We start from the raw sequence: 26,670 nt of genomic DNA, 5'->3' as shown, positions 1-26,670 counted from the left end.
TTTTATTATTGCATACTGTTTTATAATGTACTACTATACACTGAGGTGCAAACTGTATCTGACACTATTTGTACAAAGTATGAATAGCAGTTAGTGCAAAGAAAAGGCTGCTATTTTCACTTAGTAAATAACTTATTTGCTATTTGCACTTAGTGCAAACAACTTGAACTTAATTTTTAAGTTCAGGTGCTATTTGTAGCCGTAAAAATGTGGGGCGGGGGATTTAGGACTGCTATTGGTATTTGATCCATCATCACCTTACGTTTGCTGAGATAAAAGAAGATTTTGTGCAATAAAGTGAAGTTCTATGGTCATATGGCCAAGCATTGCTTCCAGTGATTGTACTAATGCATCTTGAAGCATCATGATCCTGTGTTATTTCACATGTCTGGCCATTTAATGAAACCATCAACCTCTGTTTGATTGAAGATAAAGAGCATCCCTTCTGATAGCATTCAGTATGGCGCTCAATGGTCATAGAGTTGCTCACCACCTCCTTGTTTCCCACGACGCAAGGGTTTGGCTATTGGTAAGCCATCAAAAGACATCAGATCAAAACGAGTTAGCATTTTTATTCTGAATCACGGAAGAATTTGTTCGTTCCCGCCATCTGAATACACGCAGGCCTCCCCGTGATGACCTTTCTTTTGATTTAGGTTCTGTTCAGGTCAACCACTGTTAAATAGAAGAAAAGAGAAAAAGATCAGACAGGAGCAGCGCTTTCATCCACAAAGGTTCAGAATGCGAGAGAAGATCATGCGTTTGAATTGAGCGAACAGCTCATTGATGGATCCTGCCCATCTCTGCCTCTTTCTCATCTCTTAATCACCTCATCCATTGCTTTGCTTTTTTTCTCTTCCAGATTATCAAGGACCAGAAGCTCTTTATCATCGTGGGTGGGATGTTGCTGATTGATTTGTGCATCCTCATATGCTGGCAGATCGTGGATCCCCTGAAGAGAACTGTGGAAGAGTACAGCTTGGAGGCGAGTCCAATTGGTTATTATTAATGTTCTATGTAACGATTCAGCAGAATCCCTCGACCAGGTAGTAATGGTTAATCAATCCCAACTAAATCATAGTCACAGGGAGCTGGGATCACCGGGGGAGTACGTAGCGGCCAAGGTTTTATTACCATCTGCGTTATTTTTGGTTCAGGAAGTGAGACGCCCTGCCCCCACATCCACGGCGGTTGGGGACATAGGCCAGCTGGAATGTGGGACATTGGCACAATTGCTTGGAAAAAAAGGCATTTTCACTAGCCCGTCCCATGCTGACACATAAGGGGAAGTGTGTGATTGAGCAGGGCTTCAAAATGGGCTGGACATTTTAAACGTCTGCTTGCTTTAGTCATGTGCATTTAGTCATGTGCCTTCATGGACTTGAGTCAGACGCTGTCGCAAATGATTGGACGTGTTTAGCTGAAAGCAATGCAAAAACAGACAATGTCAGACCTGATTGTGTAGTGGATAGCTATTAAAGTTACCTTGATTTGTGTGTGGTTGTTTTCTTTACTTAAAGGGATAGTTCACCAAAAAAAAAAAAAATTCTCTCATAATTTACTCACCCTCATGTCATTCCAAACCCATATGACTGGTATTTCGAACGAATATTTTGAACGAAACTGTCACACTTATTAAGTTTTGTTTGTTCTTAGTTTTTGTTTTCATGGACCTTTGGTTTGTTATTTTCAGTCACATGTGTTTCTTTGTCTTAGTTTCCCGCTAGTCATCAGTTCTCATGGACACTCATCAGATCATCACACCTTTTCGTTATCATCTCAGCATCACTGTGTATTTAGTTGCTCTGTTTCAGTTGTCCGTCTATGTTTGTGTTGGTGGTTGTGTTTACCCCTGTTTCACACACACACTGTTAAAACATCTGTCTATTCCTGTTTTTATTGTATTATTAAAATCACTTCGTATTGGATCCTGTGTACCTTCGTCTTCCTCCGTCTTCATCTTGTGAATGAAAAATTCTGTCCCTCTTTTGAAAGTCCAGGTAACCAAAACTTTGAAGATCCATTTTGATTCATTTTACAATGCCTTTATGACCTTTTTGGTTCTTCTAAGTTTTTGGTTACCTGGACTTTCATTTGAGGGATAGAAACCGCTCAGGTTTCATTAAAAAAGAAAATCTTAAATAGTTTTTCGAAGATTAACCAAAGTCTTAAGGGTTTGGAACGGCATAAGGATGAGTAAGTGATGACAGATTTAAATTGTTTGGGTGAACTATCCCTTTAAAGGTATGTTTTTAATGACGTGCAGCTTTCCTTTCCATCTGTCTGTCAATTCCTGAGGTGTATGACCCCTTTACTTAGTGTGTTAAAGAGTGAAAGGCCTGGCGACTTACAGGCGATGTGGCTGAGTGGACTTTGCCGTCACACCGATGGAATCATGGCCGCCATCTCACTAGAGAACTCTCGGCAGGGAGATTAGCGCAGATTGATTGGTGCTAGGAAAAGGCCCATTAACTTTCCCATCACTCTAGAGTGTTTAGACGAGCTTCTCCTTCCTCCTTTCCCCTGTCCTCTACTGTATATGTAGTTATTTCAGGCCATAAGCGTTTCTCAAAGGTTAAAGAATGGGCAATGTCTTTGATCTTCAATAAAGCCATTTCGTAGGTGTTCACATCAACTGCAATTTTAGCAAGAAAGAGTTTAAAAGTCATTCATTTTCAATGAAAGTTGGCCATCTGATGCCAATGTTCGATAGTGACCGCTGGGGATGCAACAAAGTTGAGCAGACAGTGAAGCTTGAATGATTTGTCGCCTGATGTTGTTGAGTTTACCTGGCATGACTATTAGTAACCAGCAGTACAGCAATTTAGCAACCTCTAAGTTGAATGTGTGAATGGAACTTATTTTGAAGAATCGCTGCATCACGTTTGGGTCAGGAATAAGCTATTGTTGACTGCTGTAGGACACTGAGCGTGTGTTTATTTAAAATGAATGTATGTGAGGCTGGAGACAATTACAGTGGACAGTCTGTCAGGGACTTGAAACGGAGGAGTGTAAACAGATCTGAGTGCAGCGGACAGCATTGATGTGAGCTGCAAACTTCTGTGTTTAGAGCTTCACTCGCCGCTCTGCTGAAAACCAGCTCAGTTTATGCTTCCTCTGATCCACATTAAGTACTCAAACTTTGCAGACATTTGTAAAAAGTAAAAAACTGGGCCATATGTGCTGCATTATGACAAAGAAAAACATGCAGAAGATTTTTAAAGTTTTATACCTGTTCTTTACTAAAATACATGAGGGTGGTTGACATGACATGTCTAAATGTGCCCTGCAGTGCGACACGCTTTACTTCTTCCAGAATTATTTTAAGCAATCTTTTTCTAATTCATGTCAATTTGTATAGTAGTTTCTATGACCTCATATGAACTGAAAGACTACATGTAAAATTTGAACTCATATTGTAATATTTCAATATTTAAAATGTATTTCTCACAATGCATCTCACAGAACTATGAGTGAACAGCAAAATAATGTTTAAAGTGAAATTAAAACTTTTATTAAGCAGTGATGCATTAAATTGATTAAAACTAGCAGTAAAGACATTTATAATGTTACATATGATTTATATTTAAAATAAATGCTGTTCTATTCTTCAAAGAATCCGGAAAAAAAGTATCACGGTTTCCACAAGCATATTAAGCAGCAAAACTGTTTTCACTTGAACACTCAAAAAAATAAAAAAATAAAAATGCATTTGAATTTCATATCAAATTTCCATCTGTTTGGATTACACAGTTTTAATATATAAACAAGCTAATAAACTTAACGTGATGCATATTTGCTAGTCGTAAATGAAACAGGTAAGATTTGCATCTATTTGATTTTATTTAAATAATCTTTTTTTTTTAAATGCATTTATTCAAATTGCTTAAGATCAGCATAAATCTGTTCATTGTGAAAACCATTAAAATTATTCAGTAAAAAAAAAAAAAAGTATGATCATGGTTAAAATGGTGCTAGCTTTAGAACAAGCAATATTCAGTTGGTTAAAATGTATGACATTGAAACAAATTGGATTTATAAATGATAAATATATAAACCTTGTTATTGTGTATTTAAAACACATTCAGTTTATTAGTAGCCTACTGTTACCGTTACCTGTTTCATTTGTGTATGATACACTTGCAAGACATTACGTTTATTACTATATGTTAAAACTATCCAAATTGATGGAAAATTTATATGCAATTTAATACATAAATCTTAAATGTATGCCTAAATATTTTTTGAGTGAAGACTGGAATCATTTCAGCTTTGCCATAATAATCAATGCAAATATAAATGACAATTTAAATTGTAACAGTTCACATTGCCATTTTTACTGAATTTTTGAGCTCTTCATTCAAAAACATTAAAACAATCTATAGAACATAAATCTATAGATCTATGAAACATTAAAATATCTGTAAAACTAAACATTTTGTTTAAAAGAAGATGAAAAAAAACGTTCATGGACTGTTATTTGTCAACTATACCCACAAACAGAATACAGTGTTGGATTAACTTTGATTGAACCTTAAATAGATTGACAAACAAAATGTTTCTTCTTGTGGATATTGGTATGTGTTGTAGAATGGAGAGAGAGAGCGAGTGAGAGCGCACATATAATGTAGATCCTGAGTGTTTCTCTGGTCTGATGAAGGACAAACTGTGGAGGAGCTGATTAGCATTCAGCAGGTTTCTTCTGCAACACTCACCGTTCTCGCTCCTGTTCTTGTGTCGACGCTGCAGCAAGCGCAGTCTGCCTGCACACACACACACACACACACACTATTGTAGTGTGGCATTGCCATGGCAACAGCCAAGGCTTCTGACACACATAAACCAGTGCTGTCATTGCTGATCCCCAAGACAAAAATACAGGGAAAGGCTTTGGACAGGCGCTGTAATGACGGATACCTGCAAATGCACACACATGATGACAAGTGTGTAGAATTTGTGTAAGATGTAACTTAAACTAACAAAATGCAAACATTTTGAGTACTTTGAGATGTTCTCATAATCCAGCGAAGCGTCAAGCATACAGTACTTTTACTCTTCTTGAATTCACTAAACAGTTGTGCCACTTTTGCATGCAATATTCCAGCACAATAACCCACGTCTTATTCAATTATCGCCCATACAGTTTAACCAGCCACAAAATGTGCTGAAATAGTGCTGCACTGTGAGTTTTTAAATTAAGCCACTGTCATTTTTTTTTCTGCACAAACATACCTGCTTTCTATGTAAATTAGACGCACTATAGCATCTTATTTACAAAAGTCATCTCCATTTACCTGCCGTAATTAAAGGTGAGCTGTTCCTGCCTGTAGAAAGCAGACGGTAAACCGAATACTATTTAGTAGAGACATTTCAGTACATTTTCTATCAATCACGGCAGCAGTAATTCATCAAATCATGATGATGGATGAAATGATGGAGAAGAGCATTATACCAGACGTGTTTGCAGATTTCTGAACACAGAAAAACACAGGAACACGCTCATATAATATAAGGGACTCGCTCATGTATTTTCCTAAGTGAAAGGGAGCCGTCTGTCAAAGTGTCCGATGTGTTCCAATGGCAGTTTTTCCTCACTCTCGGTGTCAGACTGAGGACAGGCAGACAGCCGTGAGTCACAGGGTCTTTTTTATGTGCAAATGCTTATTTTAGGGCGAACCTTTAATACATGAAATAATTGGTCTAAACTCGTGCGCTTTGATAGTGGATTGATTTAGATGCAGTGTGATGGGGTCAGATGTGACCGTACAGCTGGAATGATTCACTTTGTTGGCAGGGGACCAATCTAATGAATAGGCATATATATTCTAGCATTTTGGGGACATTTGATTGATTTCCATTCATTTTATAGTGAGATAATGTCCTTTTATCTACTAAATTAGTTATTCTTAGTGGTGGATTTGCTTTTATAAACCACATTTTAAATGAGACATCAAATTGCTTAAGTACCAAAATTGTATAAAAGTAAACAAAAGTAGTTGTAAAACCTCTGTCTATTAAATGTATAATATATGTATTTATTCATTTTCCTTTTTTACTTAAAATCCATAAGAAATGTATTTTCATTTATTTAAATGTGTAAGAATTTTTATTTATTTTTTAATTATTTTATTTTATTTTATTTTTTATTTCCATTAATTGCATGCATCCAGCAGTATGCCAAATTATTAACTTGGTTTTAAACATGACTTCAATTAAATTTTACACATAAATGCATACATTTTGTGAAAATTTCTCTTGAATCCTTCTCTTGAATCCTTGCATTTTTATTAAAACATTTAGCATGTTTAATAAGCAGTAGCAGGTTTGTTAGCTGGTCCCCAAAATAAAAGCCATCTGTCCATTTGTGTCCTAAGCTTTTTGTTTTGTATATCATGTTCATGCAGTACATTTGCAGAAGTGTGTGTGTGCGTGCATGCGTGCGTGCGTGTTCAGGAATCTGAAAGGCATTGTAGGACTCCTTATGTTAAACGGCTGTGGTTTGCAGGAATCAATGGCTCAACAAAACAAACTGGGTCATTTAGGACTGGAAAGCCACCCACCTCTCTCCTCCATTGATCAAGTGTGAGGAACAGGAGTGAAAACCTTGCTTTCAGGAGCAGCGGGATCATGTGGACATGGTTATTGTCTGCCGTTCACATCAGTCATTTTGACAGGAGTTTGTTGGGGCTCTGTTTATGTTGCCAAAGATGTATACAGTATTTGTAGTAGACAAGAGTTGATTGATGGTGGTTTATTAAGTGTATATTTAACATAATCCTGAATGAGTCTTTGTTGAATGTCTAATGTGACGGGTCCTATTGGTTGCGTGCATTTTGGGCCTTACCGCTAAGCTTTATGAAATCCAGTTCGGTCCTCATGATCCAAGAAAGTGTCTCTCTCCATCTCTCTTAAATCATCCTGTCTTCCCATTGTCTCTTGCATTCATGTGGTCTGGATAAGCAGACTCTGTCTCTGGGCTCACTGTTGCTATGCGACTGCTGATTGAGCATAAGGGGGATGCAATTTACCAATTAGAGGCCTTCTAAATTAAAGACAGTGTCAAGGGTTCCTGTACTTAGAAAGAAGCGCTGTCCATCAGGGCCATCTGATGTACAGATTGTTAAGGGTCTGAGTCCCCTGCAGCTGAATATGATATTGTTTATTCAGCTATTTCAAGAGATTTGGAGCTCTCTGAAGCCCATTTATCATGCACTGACATGCTGATGGGGTAAATTCAGGTCAGTTCGGTCACTTTTGATGTCTAAATGGCAAAACGGAGCCCAGTTTTCATCAATTCACCATAGATGTTGAGTATAATTTCATGGATAAATGCATACTGTACTCTACCTTTCAAAAATGTGGGGTCAGTACAATTTTTCATGAACGGAAATTTTGTATTGTTTTATTTTATAATGTTCTCTGAGGTCCACTTATAATGTTATCAAGATTTAGAAGTCATTTAGAAGTAAATAAGCTCTTTTCTGTCCTGTTTTTGACCCTCTCTCCTTCGAACACTCCATTTTGATAGGCATGCCACATTCAAGACTTGGAAATAAACGCCCACTGCTATGAAGGGTAACAGTTATGCTTATTAAAATAAGTAAGTACTTGGAGTGACCAAAGTTATAACTGACTGGATAACTTGTGGTGTTTCATGTAAACGGAATTATGAATAAATTCGTTCTTATAGGCTATTAATCATTCATACTTTTAGATAAAGTGTAAAACGTATACATTGTCATTTGCTGTGTCATGTTTTAAATAAATGAAACGTGTTGTAATGTCTCACTGAAGCTTTTATTCAGGATTACAACGAATGGCTTCGATCAAAACAATAACAAAAGCAGTTCTCCACGTACTCTCTTCCGTATCCGATAATCCAAATCATTAACCCAATAAATGCCGAAGCAAAAGAAATAACAGCAAATCGCAACTATCACAACTATTCAGTTTGACTGCAGCGCTACAGTATAAATAGGCAGTACATATCAAACGCAATAGTTCACATGGTAAAAACACTGTTACACACTCTTGTGTTGCGAGATTACTGTCGTATCCAATGTAGCACTGCATCATCTTTTATTTTTGTCTCTGAAAAACCTGCGCCGAATGGTGTCTTGTTTAAGAATAAACCCACAGTAAAAGTAAGCGAACTAGCGATCAGAGTCTTACTGACTCTTAATGTTCTGAAATGAGTCTTTTTTAATGTTAGGATCACAAGGATGGCAATGCAAAGACAGTGTTTTTCCACAACTTGACACTAGAGGCATCTCTATCGATTTGTTGCATGAGTAATCCTGTGTTTGTGTCCGTCTCGTATTTACTACTACATGATGTGTGCAAATCGGTGGGCGGGGCTAAAGAGGCAATGATGTAGAAGTAGGCGTTGATCTTCTACGGAGGCAGTCTTTCGTCGCACTATGACGTAATAATGTTTCAAAATCCGAAACCCCATTGTTTCTTGTCTTATTGCTACTAAAGTAATAATGTCAAAAAAAAAAAAAAAAAAAAAAAAATCAGCATCTCTCTCTCTCTCTCTCTCTCTCTCTCTCTCTCTCTCTCTCTCTCTCTCTCTCTCTCTCTCTCTCTCTCTCTCTCTCTCTCTCTCTCTCTCTCTCGCTCTCTCGCTCTCTCTCTCTCTCTCTCTCTCTCGCTCTGTCTCTCTCTCGCTCTGTCTCTATTTCTCTTGCTCTCTTCTGGTCCTGAACAGACACTCTCAATCACGGCCCCAGACATATCCATTACACTCAACTCTACAGCTCCTCACAAAGAAGAAAATCCATTAGTCTGTGTGTTTGAGAGTGAGGGAGCGAATATGAGGGCATGTAATAGAAAGAAAAATGGAGAGAGAAACGCATAGCTGCAATACCTCTGTGTCCTCCATGTGCCTCCACTATAGCTGTTGTAAGCATTGTCATCACAGTGTGTGTGTGTGTGTGTGTGTGTGTGTGTGTGTGTGTGTTGTGTGTCTCTCTCTTATCAGGCAGCATTTCACCGTAGTTATTGGATAATGACCATTGTTTCACATTGGTATTTGTAGTAAAACCATAATACCCACAGATAAAAAATAAAAAAATAGATTGTTTCCTTCCCTTAATAGTTTAGTGTGAATCTATAGAATTTTCAAATATCATGGTAAATTTCATAATTCTGGGGAGCCAAATACATCCCATTCCCCCCACCAATTTGTGTACAAAAAATGTATTTCTTTTTTTATGTATTAAAATGTTACTAGTATTTTTTTGTAGTAATCTTGGAAAAAGCTACACTTCACATCAACAACATTTCCTTAATAATAAAATATAATAATTTTGAATACTTCTTTGATAATGATATTGTTTCACAGACCTTAAGTGAACAAAACAGAATCATTTCAAGTCAGACATGACTGAAAGATCTGCGGTTTAGTAAGTGAGTCAGATGGTAATTTAATAACAATTCTGATGGATTTCTATTCAGTCAGTTAAATCAGTAAAGGATTCTTTTGACTGATTCCAACCAATAACTTAGTTTCTGAGTCTTTTCGATGGTAATTCAGTAACTGTTCTGATAGATTATGCCAGTTTATTCAGAGAAGGATTTGTCAGACTGATTCAACTTTTAGTGATTCATTAGTAGAACTGCTCTTCTATTCATGAATATTGATTCTCTGCATGTTTATTGTGCAGCAAGTGCATTAGAAACGTTTGTCTTTACATTATATCAGCACATTCAGGCTGCAAGCTCACAACTTTTGAGAAAATACAATTTAATTTGCTGTGGTGCAGAATGATGTGGTGATGAAATTTTACTTTTGGGCCTATTCAATACAAATGATTGTCACAGGTGGGTCCTTTCACACCACTATTTAGAAAGTTTTAAAGTCCCCCTGTGGTGAAAATCAAGTTTTTAATGTTGTTTATATGTCTATGTGAGGTTTTTAATATGCTTTAAGACAAACCATGTGCAAATTCATTAGTTAACACCATTGCTTAGTATTTTCTCCTTAAAGGGATACTCCACTTTTTTTGGAAATAGGCTCATTTTACAACTCCCCCAGAGTTAAACAGTTGAGTTTTACCGTTTTCGAATCCATTCAGCCTAGTTTCTGATATTTAGAAGAATATCAGTAACCAGACAGTTTCTGGTCTCATCGACTTCCATAGTAGGAAAAAATATATACTATGGAAGTCAATGAGACCAGAAACTGTCTGGTTACTGATATTCTTCTAAATATCAGAAACTAGGCTGAATGGATTCGAAAACGGTAAAACTCAACTGTTTAACTCTGGGGGAGTTGTAAAATGAGCCTATTTCCAAAAAAAAGTGGAGTATCCCTTTAAAACTGCAGTGAACCAAAGACAGTCTCAAAAACATAGCTTGAAATCGCTGGTGTTTCTGACGTCACAAACTACCTTGTAACCAATCACGTCAACTTGTGATCGTCAATGAGTGGATTTCTGAGCTGATGCAAGTGAGTGGAGGCAGGGATAATTTGCATATTCATTGATCCGCGTTTACTAAATGGGGCAAGGGTGAAGAGTTACATTCAAGCTATTTTTTTCAAGGAAAAATGTTTTCAATTAGTCATTTTGGTGATCAAAGATGAGTTTTAAGGGGTACAATTATTGACTACATGGGGACTTTAAGTACATTTGTGTTTATAATACATCTAAATGTTGGTATAGGGCTCTGAATAACCTGCATGTTGGGTGGATGGACGGTTGGCTGCTGTTCATCAGTGTGTGGAGGAGCGAGGGCAGCATTCTTCTCCCTTGTGTGCACATCTTTCTTGCTGCATCAGCAGTGCGGTGGCAGGATGCATACAGATGCATCAACTCCTTGAGTCCTTGAGGAGATGCTTTTCTCTCCTTGTCCCATGGGTAAAAGGCGACGCTTGAGGCAGATCTCTTCCGTAAACTCACCTGCTACGGATATGCACTATATTGAGCAAGATGGAACAGAGCGACGGTGTCATGTCTGGGTAGCGTCACGCTATCGCGTGTGACATTCATCACCCTCCTCCGTCCCCCAAGGCATCCGGGACTCCGCAGCCTTGAGGCTCAACTAATTAAACCCTTGGCGGTGGCAGGGGAGCTGGCTGGGTGCCAACCCACCTGGGCATAATGACGCACACAGCTGGTGACACGAACCAGAGAGCAGCACTCATATGATCTGCCCTCTCTGAGTCACAGCGGATCTTATAAAGAAGTGTTTGCTCACGGTCTCCTTAGTCACTGGTGGCCATCGTCCCTTGAGTCCAATGCTGCAACGAGACACTTATGTATTCATCCATACATCATGTGATTGTAAATAACAGTGGTAGTGTGGGTGTTGGTTTATTTGGCTACAATGATGAATGGGATGTCAGGTTGATTTGTGATCCTGTCCACTGCATCGTCTGATTATATTTGCTTTGGATTTGGAAACAGTCCTCACTTCTCTGGAAGTGGCAGTCTAGGTAAGAGGTTTGGGAGAGGGTTTAGATGCGGACCTTGGGGTTTTATTGCTCTGATTTGTGGCTGTAATCTGAGCTTCATAATTAGCAGCCTTGAAATTATATGTGATATTCTTTGAAATGTTAGTAGTGCTTGTTAAGGCACTGAACACTAACCCTAAGTATTAAACTTTGCCATCTAACTCACAACAGACATGAATTTTGAATGTGCCCTCAAATCATGTGGCTTGTTGTGAAAAGTGTGCTATTACTTTTCAAAGCGAATGACCTTAACATTTTCACCTGGCAGACCATAAAACAGGCACAAAAAAATACTGTAGACCAATGTACAATGGAGGGACCCGAACAATAGCTAAAGACCGGAATATCACAGAGCCGGGCTCTTCAACTCCGCGGTCCTGCAGAGTTTAGCTCCAACTCTGATCAAACTCACCTGCCTGTCACTTTCTAGTGATCTTGAAGACCTTGATTAGCTTATCCAGGTGTGTCTAATGAAGGGTTGGAGCTAAGCTCTGCAGGATAGTGGACCTCCAGAACTAAAGTTGAAGAGCTGTCATAGAGACTTGGGGCTAGTAAGCTATCACCCAGCAAAACCCTAGAGAAGGCATGGGCCAACTCGGTCTTGGAGCGCCGCTGTCCTGTAGCTCCAACCCTAATCAAACACACCTGAACCAGCTAATCAATTTCTTCAGGATTACTAGAAGGCTTATAGGCAGGTGAGTTTTATCAGGGTTGGTGCTAAACTCTGCAGGACAGTGGCCCTTCAGGACAGAGTTTGCCCATCCCTGCCCTAGAGACTATGCAGAACACCGTTGCAACCATTCTGAAAACCCTGGTATCTGCATAGAAATGCCTTAACAATCTTCCAGAACAATCTAGCATTGTGGTGGCGGGTTTTGCACACTCACATTTACTACAGAAAATGCGAAAAATTTAGTTTAATTGTACAGTCCCCAGTCCAAGAAACGGAAAATGAAAATTTGCTGCTCAAACACACTCATAATCTATCAGCAGCTGTGAAGGGAACGTGTGTTTCTTTGTGCCCCACAGTTCATTACACGGCATTACATTTAAGAGGCCTTAAGACTCAGATGTGTGCAGTGGCTGCTGGTGCTTATCCAGAGTGGAGAAGCACAGATGTCGCTTATCAGTTTAAAATGTAGTTGCTCCCAAAACTGCTTTGCAAACTGCTACTAAACTGGTCTTATTGAAATTTTTTGACCAGGCTCAGAACTGCGGTATTGTTTAAATGCCAGTAGGCAAGAGACAAGATTTTGAACTCCAAGCTAAATATTACAGCAGCTAACAGCATCTGTATCTCTGAGCAAGTTTTTATTTTATTTTCAAACACTGTCAGGTACCTCACCGTTTCATTGGTGGCACATGCTGAAATTCACAAGAGCACTCTTGTTTGTGGGATATTACTTACAGTAAATATTTCTATACAATATACATGTTTGAGTGAACCTGCACTACCCGTGCAGTCTTAAAGCAATTACTGCATGCGATCAGCCTCTTAACTCACTAAAAACAATCTAGCAGCATTGCAGGGAACTCAAAGCACATCACAGATGGAAAAAGACCAATACAATACCCGAGCCACATCTAGAATATTAGGGAGCAGGGCTCTTCAACTCCTGTCCTGTAGGACCTTTGTCCTGCAGAATTTTACTCCAACCCATATCAAACTCACCTGCTTTGAACTTTCTAGTGATCCTGAAGACTTTGATTAGATTGTTCAGGTGTGTTTGGAGATGGACCTAAACTCTGCCGGATAGTGGGCCCTGAGTTTAGGGGCCCTGTCATAGAGTTTTGGGGCCAGTAAGCAACACCCTAGCAACCATCCAGGGGTGCGTTTCCCGTACAACGACATAACTCGCTGCTTAACTATCATAGTACGATGCATCATTAAAGAAATCAACTAGGTAGTCACGACTGTTTTTCGAATTGTCGCAAATTGGTCGTTCAACCGCGTTGGTTAATGATGTCATGCAGGTGGTGGAGCAATAACTACTTTTAATGAATCTGTTTGAGATCGAATTAATGCTAGATGTTCTGCAATAAATTACGGACATTGAATCTGACGACTATTTCTAATTTTTCTCAGTTATTTTGCTTTATTTCCAGATTCAATCATAGGCTCGTTCTTATGTACTTGAGCACGTTCGCACATGCACACTCTTCAAAAATGACGCTTTAAATCTCTTGACAATCTAAAAGATGTTAATGACATTTGTATGTATTCTCAATAAAAGATCTAGATTGTACTGAATGTCAGCTTGCTTATTTGGCTCAAGATAAGGATTTATTGAGTTCACATGTCATGCAAACAAGAAACTATGCTTCTAACCACAAGTCGAGAGCTGTTGTTCCAACCACACAACTTTGCTATGTTTTCGTGAAACACCGACTCGTTGAAATATGCTGATAACAATAGAACTTGTGACCATAGTTGGCCAACGATGCTTTTGGGAAACACACCCCAGAACATCACAGAAATCTGTGTATGACTGAAAACAAGCTGTGTTTTTATTTTCCAATACTGTACTTTCAAGCTACCTCATCGTTTCATTGGTGGAACATGCTGAATTTCACAATAGCACTTGTAGCACTTGTTTTGGGGATTTTGCTTAAATATGTTCAAATGAAACTGTGCTACCCATGTAGTCTTAAAGCAATCGCTGCATGCGATCAGCCTGTTCACTCCCTAAAAACAATCTAGCAGCATTGCGGGGAACTCAATGCACATCACAGATGGAAATCTCAGTGTGGTGGGAACATCGTCTACTGTCTCTGCCCAGAGTGCTTCTGCTTCCTGCTCTTATCGCCATCAGTCTGCTGTGGAGGCCTCCATCCTCTCTGCGGTCCGGAAACCGAGAGATTTGAGAGCGAGAGCGAAGAGGAGGGGAAGGGAAGAGGAGGGGAAGGAAAGAGCCCTCAGGATCAATACGCACACAAGCACTGGAGGAAAGGCATGGTGTGAGTGGAGATGTAAACCATATGGCACTATTAAACCCTACAACAGTCACTTAGTGCAGCAGGCCGTGGGAGTCCGTACACAAGTCTGCTCTCTCCCCCGCGTTCTCCTCGACACACTCATGCACGGCTGCCTTCCTAATCACCGCTCCTCACCCCGCCCTCCTGCCCTCCTGCCCTGTCCCGCACGGAGCCTCTGTCCTTCAGGACATGTTTAGCCTGAGATTTCATGCTTCCGCGATCCATGCCGCAGGTGCCTGCCGAACATATTTAACCCCGCCTTTGTCCCCAGTTACAGCTCTCTGCTGCGTGAGTAGGCAGTAATAACGCTATTGTGATTGCCCTGCCGAATCCCTTGTTAGGAAAGCTGTGAAATCAAGTGAGCTTTCTGCTCACGGGATGCACACACACTTGCATGCGAAACGGCAGTACGCAGCAGGTGATCACTGAGAGAGCTGTAAAGCTGCACGTGGTGGGAATAACGTAGGTAAATAAGATGTTAAAGGAGAAAGAGAGACGTGAAGAATGAGAGAAGAGGGGAGATGGAGCCGACTGCAGGCACAGCCCCCCTCCTGACCGCCATCTGCACATTCATTAACCTGCATGCCACAACAGACTGCTGCGATGGGACGTGCCAATCAGGAGCCTGTGTGTGTGTGTGTGTGTGTGAGTGTGTGTCTCTGCTCATCTACCAAATCTATAATTAAGATTGTATCTCTGTACATATTTCAGAACAACAAAGAAAGACAGTGTTTTAACGGTTTTGCATGATGTCGGATGTGATTTAGCTTGTGTTTGAAACTGTTATGACTTATTTAAGTGCTGAATTGTGATTAGTCTTTTCTTTCATAATTCATTTTGTGTTGGTTAGAGATGTTTGTGTTAAGTAAGTGGGCAGGGCAAAGGAGACATCAGAGAGGTCTGTGGCCCCTGATGCCCTCCACATGCACAGCTCCACGGGGCCAAAACAAGGCCACATCAAAGGGCTTCAAAGGGCCTTTGAAGTAAACACCTATTAATAACGTATTGTAACCCATGCAAACAGCTTTTTATGAGACAGTTGCTTAAATTTGTTACATGTATATATAATTTTCTATTTATGAATTATTTATCTCTTCATTTTGATTCACATAGCCAGTCTTAAAATTTTCAATGTGAAGTAAATTATTTACTGTGAATGTGCAAGATTTCTAATGAATCGGAAGTCTTGCAAATTCACAGAATATTGCTTAAATCCGAGTTGCAAAATAAGGTGGAAAGAGCCCGAAATCACGTACTTTCTGAGTAGGTGCTAAATTTGAATTTGAACTTACTTTGCGACCATTAAAAAGGTATGTTCTATATAGTATGAATGTGTGTAGTATGAATGTAATCCGGACGCACTACACACACCATGTTATCATGTGACCTAGCGTCATTTGCATAGCTTCACTTCCATTCATAAATCCTCTCCCGTGGCCTCATGGGATAGTAATGCCATCGAATGCACACTTCAGAATCTCTCCGGAGTAAGTAGGTCATCCAGGGACTTTTCGCCCTCTTTTTTTCGAATACTATGTATTTCGAACACACTACTCTGTTGGCATACTGTTTTTCGGGTACTATATAGAAGGGAAGTATTCGATTTTGGACGCAGCGCAGTTTTACTGCTCATCTTATTTATGTGGTAATTAACAGCTGCATGTTTTAATTGTAATGTGTTTGAGTCTCGCCATCTGCTGGTGTGGATGAGCAGTGATGTTGCATCTGGTACTGTATAACTTTGCCTTTTTTAGGGGAAACAGTTCGGACATAGGGGCCTTTTACACGGCACCGTTTTCAACTAAAAAACTACTTTTTATGCGTTTTGGCCATTCATTTACAAAACAACGCCGTTTTGGGGGCCTGAAAACGCAAGCTTTTGAAAAGGGGTTCCAAGTGCACATTTTTTAAAAAGATTTTGTTTTCGTCTTCATTGTAAACTACAAAAATTTGGATTTGTGAAAATTTGTGAATTTGTCCAGTCTACGCATCGTAGTGTTAAACAAAGTGTTATCGCATTGGTTTTCGCTGATCCGTTTGAACAGAGATCATTTTGACAACGTTGTTTTCTGTATACCAAAAAAAGCAGAGGAACATCTTTTCCGTTTTTAGTGCAACGTTGTTGTGAAAACGTACCCATAGAGTAAAAGACTAAATTAAGGAAGGATGTGCTGTGGAGAACCACACATTAGAGCAGATCCATTTTTATTTTTGTACATGGTTAGTTTTAGGAATTTGTTTCTAATAACAGCCATGATCTCTGGATGGAGAGAACGGTCCCATAACATCCGCACACGCTGTAATGTTCACATCAGAGCTTGACATGTATTGATTCTGACTGTAATTTGTTCCACACTGCCATCCAAATATGGCCCATCCTTATCTCCAGAGTGGTTGAATGGGCAATTTTAATTTGGAAGCTTTTGCAATGATGATTGAAATCATATAATACATAGACCAGAATGCTACAGCTACTCTGTTAAAGAGTGTCTTTTCTCTTTATCAGTCTGTTCTCTTATGCAATCACACAGACTGTCTGCCCGTTCCTCCTCCCGCTCTCATCAGCTCTGAGATCTCGACAGACTTGGCCTGCAATCAGACCAGCTGTAATGAATTTATAGTCCGCAGTGGGTTTCGTTCCTTTTGGGATCCAGATCTGATGGTGCTGCTCGGTGCACACAGTTCAAGATTTCCGGCCTTTTATCGTTGTTGCTTGTCAGATTGTACAATATTAACACAGAGTGATCTTGTAAAAGCCAAGGCAAACTCTGCAATTTCGATGTCAGACTGTTCCTTATGCAAAGGGATAGTTCACAAAAAAAAAAATTCCATCATCATTTACTCACCCTCATGCCATTTCAAATTTGTTTAACTTTCTTATGTTGTTTTGGACCCCATTGCTTTTCATTGTATGAACATATTTCTAAATTTCTTAATTTTTTGTCTGCAGAAGAAAAAAAGTCATACAGATTTTGAACACTAAGCGATGAATATGGAAGCTTGTTTCCGCCACATAATAAAACATTTTAAAAGATAATTGCGACTTTTTATCTCACAATTGCGAGTTTACAGCTCGCAATTCTGACTTTATTTCCCAGAATTGTGAGATATATAAAGTCAGAATTGCGTGAAATAAAGTCACAATTGCGTGTTATAAAGTCAGAATTGCGAGATATAAAGTCAGAATTGCGTGAAATAAAGTCGCAATTGCGTGTTATAAAGTCAGAATTGCGAGATATAAAGTCGCAATTGCGTCTTATAAAGTCAGAATTCTGACTTTTTTTCTCACAATTGCGACTTTATATCACGCAATTCTGACTTTATAATACGCAATTGGGAGATATAAAGTCAGAATTGCATGATATAAAGACGCAATTGCTTGTTATAAAGTCAGAATTGTGAGATACAAACTATTCTGAGGAAGAAAAAAAAAGTCTTTTTTTTTCTCCTTAGAATTGGACTTTATATCTCACAATTGTGAGTTTTTATCTCACAATTCTGAGAAAATATGTCAGAATTGCGAGATATAAACTCGCAATATTGTGTTATAAAGTCCGAATTGCGTGATATAAAGTCGCAGTTGCGAGAAAAAAAGTCTGAATTCTGACTTTATAAGACGCAATTGCGACTTTATTTCACGCAATTCTGACTTTATATCTCGCAATTCTGACTTTATAACACGCAATTGCGACTTTGTTTCATGCAATTCTGACTTTATATCTTGCAATTCTGAGAAATAAAGTCAGAATTGCGAGATGTAAACTCGCAATTGTGAGATAAAAAGTCGCAATTATCTTTTAAAATGTTTTATTATGTGGCGGAAACAAGCTTCCATAGATGAAAGATTTTGCAGTACAATGAAAGACATCTTTAAAAAGTACTTTTTGTTTTTAGTTACAGGGTGTATTATGGACAAGGTTCAGAGTTTTCCTCTATTTGCTGATGCTACTTTGTGTGTAACGTCTGCTCTCGTTAAGATTTCATGATGAATTAGCTTGGAGAACACATGTATTTTTAATCATCTTGACTGGTGCCAGGATCCACTCACCAGGGTCGGTTGATTAACCTATTTAATGGGCTTTTTTTTCCGACATCATCTTTTATGTGAACACAAGCTACTGTATATTTGTGTTCTATTGGCCCTGAAAATGATCATACAGAACAAACTCCTTACACAAGACTCTCTCTCTCTCTCTCTCTCTCTCTCTCTCTCTCTCTCTCTCTCTCTCTCACGCTCTCTCTCACGCTCTCTCCAGTCTTAATATGAAGCCGTGTGTTGAAGCTCACACCCCCAAAATGGTTCTGTGTGTGAAAGAGAGCTGATTTGAAGCGTGGGTCGATGGCGCTGGCACCGCACAGACCTCCCGAGCCAGATAACTCAGCCACAAACAGCTCTTCATTACTCTCATAAGACTCGAGTCTCCGTGAGAATGAAATGTGTCATTTGGCCGATATGAGAGGCAGGTGCTGCAGGCCGATCTGAGGGATTGGATCGATGTGACGGGCTGCAGGTGGTCCGTCATTACCGCACGACTCCAAATGAGCTGATTTTAGTTTTTTTTTAGATTCATCTTTGAGAGAAATTGTTAAATAATTTATGCAATGATGTAGGAGTGAAATACAGTGGGGTCTGACAGCCTGAGACCACATTGAAAATCTGAGATTATCTTTTATTATTTATTTAAACCTGGAAATAAACAAAAGTATTTTTGGAAGAATTTGGAGGGAAATAAGAACAAAAAATTATGTAAAAGGTATACTTTGCTCAAACTTATTTTTATTAATTTTTTTACCTGGAAATACATTTTATTTGTAGGGAATTTGAAATAAAAATGTTTTTAAAAAGAAATAAAATGGACTAAGCGTTTTTTATAACCTTATTATTTTATTTAAACCTAAAAATAAACTGTTTATTTAGGAGAAATTTGATTAAATAAAAAAAAAAGCAAAAAGGGAATGCACCAAATACAATGAATTTTAAATTTAATTTCGATTCCTCTTTTTAATCAAATTAGTATGATGATAACTATGATATTTTTCAGTACAAAAATATCAGTAGTGTGGGTTTTCCAGGAAATGCGTGTACTCGCTGGACCTCTGATTCACGCAAATACTACCGTGTTATTTTCTGACGGACATCAATGTCGTGCTTTTCAAATTATGTGGATTTGAAAACAGATGGATCTTAAGATAATAATTATTTATTTCTTAGCTGGCAAATATTCAGTGAAGTGATTGATGCTTAAAAGTTTATGTCAATGTTTTTAGTTCTAATATTCCAATCGTCAGTCAGCCTAAGTTTTTGACGGACAAGATAACAGCTGTGAAGGGTGAATTATATTTGATTTTTGGCTAATTATAAAACCTGCTGGAGACATAAATGCTTTTTTGTGTGGTTCATTATACTTATTTTACGGAATTTTATTGAAGTTTATTTCATGGCTTAAATAATTACATTACTCAAAGACTACTGACATGTTTGGCTTGTCAAAAATGTTACATTCAGATGTCGCAAATTTTATGATTTTTGAAAATCATGTTCCATTTCAGCAAAACAAGAAACAACCACGACCTAAAGAGGAACATTTTCAGAAGGATACTAAAAGGCCTTTTATATAAAGTATAAACTATCAATCAGATGACAGAAGGCACATAGTAGATCGTGTACAACATGTTTTTTAGAAAAGTTTTGATCATGTCGATAATTTATAGGCCTTAGAAATTGCGTATCAAATATGATACAGCAGCTTCCTATGAGAAGAGCTTTGTAGGAACAGACATGTGTCTCCATTACTAGAGTTACAGAACATTTTCTCAGTGCTTTCAAACTCAACCTCTCTAGCGCCCCTGATGGCTGATGACCTCCTGTGGCACCGGCCTGCCGACTGACACTGTTTTCAGTCTGAGCAGCTGAGACCCGATAACAAACCAGCTCTGACCATCTGACAGTAAGACAGGCTGCCTGGCAGCCGGATGGAGTCGAGCCCCCCTCCTTCGTTTTCAACTGCACCCCCTGAAACCCTGCCAGCCCACAGCCTGGAGAGCGTCCAGCTGAAGTCAGGCGGACATCAGTTCCCCTTGCCCAACGCACACAAAAATACACCAATGCACACTCTTTCACACCTTCAAAAATCTGACAGGGACATGTGTGCGTGCATTCAGTACATACTCCACAGATCTGAAGTCACGTGACACTGTCAGCAGCGTGACTAACGTGAATGCAAATGGAGTGTGAGTGAAAGAAACGAGTATAAAATGAGGAGACATCCCATCATATGCATAATTGCATGTGAGGAGCGTGACTGCAGGATTATTTCATTGGCTGACATTGTGCAGTTTGATGTATCATAAGGAGTGAAGTTAGGAGAGACCCGTTATCACTGTTGAGCAGAACATTCCTACAGACTTGGAACTGAGCTGCTCGTTTGTATCTATGGAAACAAATTAATAGAGTTCCATACTATTAATCATTAAGTCATTTGTCAGGCTAAGATCTCTCTTTGTCTCTATTTTTCTCTCTGTCTCCCGTTCTCTTTCTTGTGCACACACGCTGAGTAGATGAATTAAAAAATTTGATAATCAAAATGTCCTCAAAAGCTTGTCCTTTTTTTGATAGGCTGAGATGTTCACAATGCATCAACTGCAAAAGCACAGTCTGTTCCTCTTCATGATGTTCTACAACATTTCTGTTTTCTGACTGTGAGATTTACTCGACTCATCAGAATGCAAAAGAAACAGTCCTTCCAAAAGCAGTTCCCGTTCCCTGTTCCTCTTAGTTAAAGAGACAGATTGCTGGCCTCTTGGCTGGTATAAAGTGGGCCGATGGGAGGGGAACATGGCTGCCGCTCAGAGAAATCCAAATAGGCTGCTCCTTTTTAACATGCTTCCAAATGCAGAGGTGCAGAAGCCAAGCATGTAGCCTCTTTTATTTTTTTTTATCTTCGAGTCCTTCTGAAGTCAGTGCAAAGTATTTGGTTCAAATGGCCACCTACAATCACACAGTACTCCAATTTGGCTCTGAGGCGAGCTAGGGAACAAAAACCAAGAGTTGTCCACATCCGGACAATGTGCAGTAGCCAGAAAAGAGCAGTTTGGTGTGGCAGTGCATCAGAATTCCTGAAGCCAGTGAATTTCGTTGGCACATAATCCAGGAGACTATCAGAAACGTGCCACTCCCTGACGTCCATCAGTATTCAGCCTCCATTATATTGCAATATGTTTTGTGTAACATATTATACAATATGCATTATTTATTTCAATAATGTGCATTAATATAATATGCAATATTATTTTATTATTTATTTAAAATAATAGTGGGAACTGAAAAATCGTACCCCCCACTCTTACAGATTAGAGCAATGAGCAAACGGCATTGCAGTTGTTTGACTTTATTAAAGGGATAGTTCACCCAAAAATAAAAATGTTGTCATCATTTTGTCTCATGTTGTTCCAAACCTGTATGTGTTTCTTTCTACTGTTGAACACAAATGAAAATATTTTAAAGAGTGTTGGTAACCAGACAGTTGACGGTAGCCATTGACTTCCATGGTAGGAAAGAAATACTAAGTAAATGGGTGCCATCAACTGTTTGGAATACCAACACTCTTCAAAATATTTTCATTTGTGTTCAACAGTAGAAAGAAACGCTCATTTTCACAAAATTTTCATTTTTGGGTGATCCCTCTAAGGAGCATTGACAGCTTGTGTAATTTACAGTAAGCGCTGATGGATTTTCCTATTATTGGATGTTTTATTCAGTCTTTAATCAAGGCCCCGATATATTCAAGACGTTCTTTTTCATTCTTCGCTTAGGGGTAGTTAAGAAAACATCTACCCTAACGATAACCATGGTTTTATTATAGTAAAAGTGTAGTAACCACAATCTTACTACAAATCATATTTTTTCTCAGTGTGTTGATGGTTAAACAATGGTTAGTGTAGCTTAAAAACTCTCCAGTGTGTTCATGTTTTTACTTACGCCTGACCTCGATGTATCTGTCCGTCCGTCCGTTAATGTTTGTAGTCATGTACTGTGTTCTTGCTCTAGCAGGATGTTGTTGAGGTCCTAAGAAACACTACATATCTGTGTCACAACACTCTTTAAAGTTGTCATGCAGCTCACAGCTTTAGGGTTGCCTAGGAGAACAGACAAGTGGAAGAAAGAGCCGGTCACATGATCACACTTCAACGTTTCCCTGCTTGGGTGCCATGTCAGGTGACCTGGCCCTGCAGACAGCAAGGAAGAATCACATATTCTGCTCATGTTATGACAGGTGTTAACATGGTAATTGTAAGGTGTGAATGGAGTGAAATGCAGATGCCAGATAACATTGGAACCCATTTTAGGGGCGGAAAAATTACTTTTTAAAATCATCTATAGAAATGTTCATATTTATAAATATATTATATAAAAATATATAATATATTAAATATTAACATTTCTATATCTGATTTTAAAGTGTCATTTTTCCACCCCTAAAATGGGTTATACCATTGCAATTACCTGAGCAGTTGAATTAAAGTTGAATTGCTGTTAATTCTGTTAAATTGAATGTTCGGAGCAAACTGTCTGCCTAAACAACCACCATGTTAACAATAACACTGAAATAAAAATGCACAGTTTATCTTTTAATCAGATGCGCATTGAAATTGCTTTTGTTATACTAAAGGAATAGGCTCCCGTCATGTATTCTTTCAGAATTGTCTTTGGAAAGTAGAAATGTGCAAATGGTAGCATTTTATTTAAAGTGAAAATCAGATTTAAAAAAAAAAACTTATATCATGCAGAGGTGTGTTATAAAATGTTCGGTATAAATAAAGTTAATAAGAATTTATCTATCTATCTATCTATCTATCTATCTATCCTGTATATATACTGTATGTGATATAAGTGTGTACATGTATATATACAGTGCTGGTCAGAATTATTTGCCCCCTTGGTAAATATGATCAAAGATGGCTGTAAAAAATAAATCTGCATGTAAAAAAATCCTTTTGATATTTTATTAAATAAATTAGCAAACATCTAACCTTTCATTGAAGTAAAAGGATTGAAAGTGGGGGGGAAATCACATTATGAAATAAATGTTTTTCTCCAAAAGACGTTGGGAAGAATTATTTGCCCCCTTTTATTAAATACTTTTTGCAACCTCCTTTTTCCAAGATAACAGCTCTGAGTCTTCTCCTATAATGCTTGATGAGTTTGGAGAACACCTGACACGAGATCAGAGACCTTTTTTCTGTACAGAATCTCTCCAGATCCTTCATACACATGGGTTACTTTCTTATCCCTGTATGAACCAAACCCATCTTAAGTGTTTGCTGCCAAAAAAGCTAATTTTTTTATTTCATCTGACCATAGAACCCGTCCTGTTTGAAGTTCCAGTAGTGTCAGTTCTATGGACAGAAAAAAAAAAAAAAAAAGAGCTTTTTGGCAGCAAACACTTAATATGGGTTTGGTTCATACAGGGATAAAAAGTACCCCATGTGTAAAATGAAATACTCTGCTGTATCTTTAATGCTGTGGGCTTCATTTTCTGCCAGAGGTCCTGGACATCTTGTTCAGATACATGGCATCATGGATTCGATCAAATACCAACAGATAAAAAATCAAAACCTGACAGTCTGTGCTAGAAATCTTATAACGGGCCATGTTTGGATCTTCCAACAGGACTGTGATCCAAAAACAAACATCAAAATCAAACCAAAAATGGGACATTGAACACAAAACCAAGCATCTGCAATGGCCATCCCAGTCCCCAGACCTGAACCCTATAGAAAAAGAGATGAAGCACCAACATGGATCTGGGAAACTGAAGGATCTGGAGAGATTCTGTACAGAAAAAAAGGTCTCTGATCTCTTGTCAGGTGTTCTCCAAACTCATCAGGCATTATAGGAGAAGACTCAGAGCTGTTATCTTGGAAAAGTATTTAATAAAAGGGGGAAAATAATTGTTCCCAATGTGTTTTGGAGAAAAATATTTATTTCATAATGTGATTTTTTTTCCCCACTTTCAATTCTTTTACTTCAATGCTGACTTCAATACTAACAAAATTCTCCTGCTGTTAAGCAGCCCATCTGTACATTCTATAGTCTGCATAATACAGTCCAGTACACATCACAACACCTCCATTGAGCCTCCAAGGACTCAATTTCTGCTATCTCGGCTAGCAATGACAGGAATATGATGTGCATGCACACGTTTGAGTCTGCCAAAGACAGAAAATGAGAAAAAAGAGAGAGTTTTGTCTCACTGCTGGAAGTATAGTTTTTTTTTAAATCACAAGTTTTGGCTTAACTTTCCTAAAAACGAAATTCTGTAATAAATTCAACTCCAGCAGGACCAGCCTAACAGATCTTGACAGTAGCCGTGCACATAATAATCGACACATTTGTTATTACAACCGGGAACATTCAGTATCTTGTACGAAATTAACATCATCAAAAGATATCACGTTCACTCAGAGCTTTATAATCATGTTTAATTAATGTTAACACAAGGGGTAATATCCTGGACAGGACGTGCACCTCAATGGAGTCAATGAAGGCAAGGTAAACCGAGAACAAGAGAAAATGAGGTGCGGATGATCCCAGGCATGATAAAGTAAATGAGACGCAAGTGGGACTTTACCTCGAGGATTAGATCAGACAGTGTTTGAAGTATGCTGGCAGTTTGTTTAATGAGAAGTGCACTGGGTCAGTTCAGACCTCACATGCAGTGTTCTTTTTATTATTTATCCGGGAATGTACACATCACAATATTCCTCATTTAAATAATTCCCACCCAAGACATGCAAAAAAGGGGGCGAGGCCTGGTTGAGTTGTGTTAGTAGTGTGTTGAAATTCACGGTTATAGTAAGGGACGTGACATTTCCGAAACACGTTTGAAGCAGTTGACCAATCACAACACACTGGTCCAGCCGACCAATCAGAGCACATTGCGCTTTTCAGGAGGATGGGCTTCATAGAGACAGGAAAAAAACAGATCGTTACTGACAGACTGGGAAAAGAAGTGCTGAAATAATGTAAATCAGAGAAAAATATTGTGTTTATTGAACATTCAAGCATGAAAACCTATTCTAGTAGACCCTTTAAACAAAATCAAGACTAAGGGGGATAATAGGTCCCCTTTAGGCCATAATTGCAATATGCTATGGTACTTGCAATACTATGTGAAGTCAGCCATTTCATTCCAAAAAATTTTCAAATTTGATTTCCACTACTATTATTCCCTAGCCTGGAAATCCAAACCTAAATCTAAAAGATTAATGGTCTGGTGTCGGTCAATGAAACTCGGCCAGCTCGAGGGGCGGCACCAAGCATGCATTTGAAAATCTCACAGCACGCAATTGGATAACACTACGACCGGACCAATCACAACAATAAACCCCATACGCTTAGCTACCAGCGGAGCTAACTGGTAGATTAGACTCTTCCGGTCAGCAAAACAGCAAAAACACCCTTCTTGCAAAGGAACGATTCGAGCGCCGTCTTCTGTTCCTCTTTTGGGAAAAAGCCAAGTCTAACTCGTTCATTGTAGCAGCCAAAGCCGTTTCAAACAACTGGTGTTCATCCATAGGCATCTTGCAATGTTTACTGATGACTTCGACGTCACAGCGCTGTCGTCATCTGTTTAGCTCGCCTCTGGCCCGCCTATATCAGATAACCCGATGTGATTGGTGCAGCTCAGATCGAGGGGCATATTTAATGAGCTCCATTGCTCGACACCAGAGTAACTCGCTGAGCAAATTCAACTTGTGCTCTCGCGAGAACTCTGGTTTACCAGGGTAATTATTCCCATCACCGAATGTGAACACATACAGAATTTAAAGGTGCTGTAAGCGATGCTGGGAGTCGTAACTTCTTGTTGACATTTGAATTGTTGTCAAACAAAACGGAGGCTAGCTAGACCCTCCCTCCTCCTCATCCCGTCTCCTCCCTCCTCCCCTCCCTTCCGGCATAAAGGAAAGTCTAGTCACTACAAACAAAGTTACATTTTACTGAGTTTACATTGTTTACAAGTTTACATTGAATACTTCATTCAATGTGTAATGTCGCCAAGTTAGATAAAGGGTTTTATATATTGCAGAACAGAATGCAGAAAAAGAGAAACATTATTTTAAAATCATTTCGCCACCTGAAGCTATATAGCTCCCATACAAGGACGCAATAATAGCAAGATAACGTAGCTTCACGTTTCCCAGTGAGCATAAACAACGGCGGCGTCGTAAACAAA

At 38.8% G+C, this 26,670-nt stretch overlaps 1 protein-coding gene across 2 annotated transcripts in view; it reads left to right on the top strand.

Moving 5' to 3' along the window:
* The window catches only part of gabbr2 (gamma-aminobutyric acid (GABA) B receptor, 2), a 211,642-nt gene that overhangs the window by 167,102 nt on the left and 17,870 nt on the right, over window positions 1–26,670 (top strand). The window contains exon 13 of one of the 2 annotated variants that reach the window (XM_082187048.1): window positions 863–989. In XM_082187048.1, the coding sequence (XP_082043174.1) occupies window positions 863–989 (127 nt within the window). The remainder of the gene's footprint in view (window positions 1–862; window positions 990–26,670) is intronic. The other variant, XM_082187049.1, reaches the window with a different exon arrangement.

This window comes from Leuciscus leuciscus (genome assembly GCF_965113295.1).
Source record: "Leuciscus leuciscus genome assembly, chromosome: 12".
Taxonomy (NCBI): domain Eukaryota; kingdom Metazoa; phylum Chordata; class Actinopteri; order Cypriniformes; family Leuciscidae; genus Leuciscus; species Leuciscus leuciscus.
The sequence above is the reverse complement of the archived record's forward strand: the minus strand, read 5'-3'. Positions and strand labels throughout refer to the sequence as shown.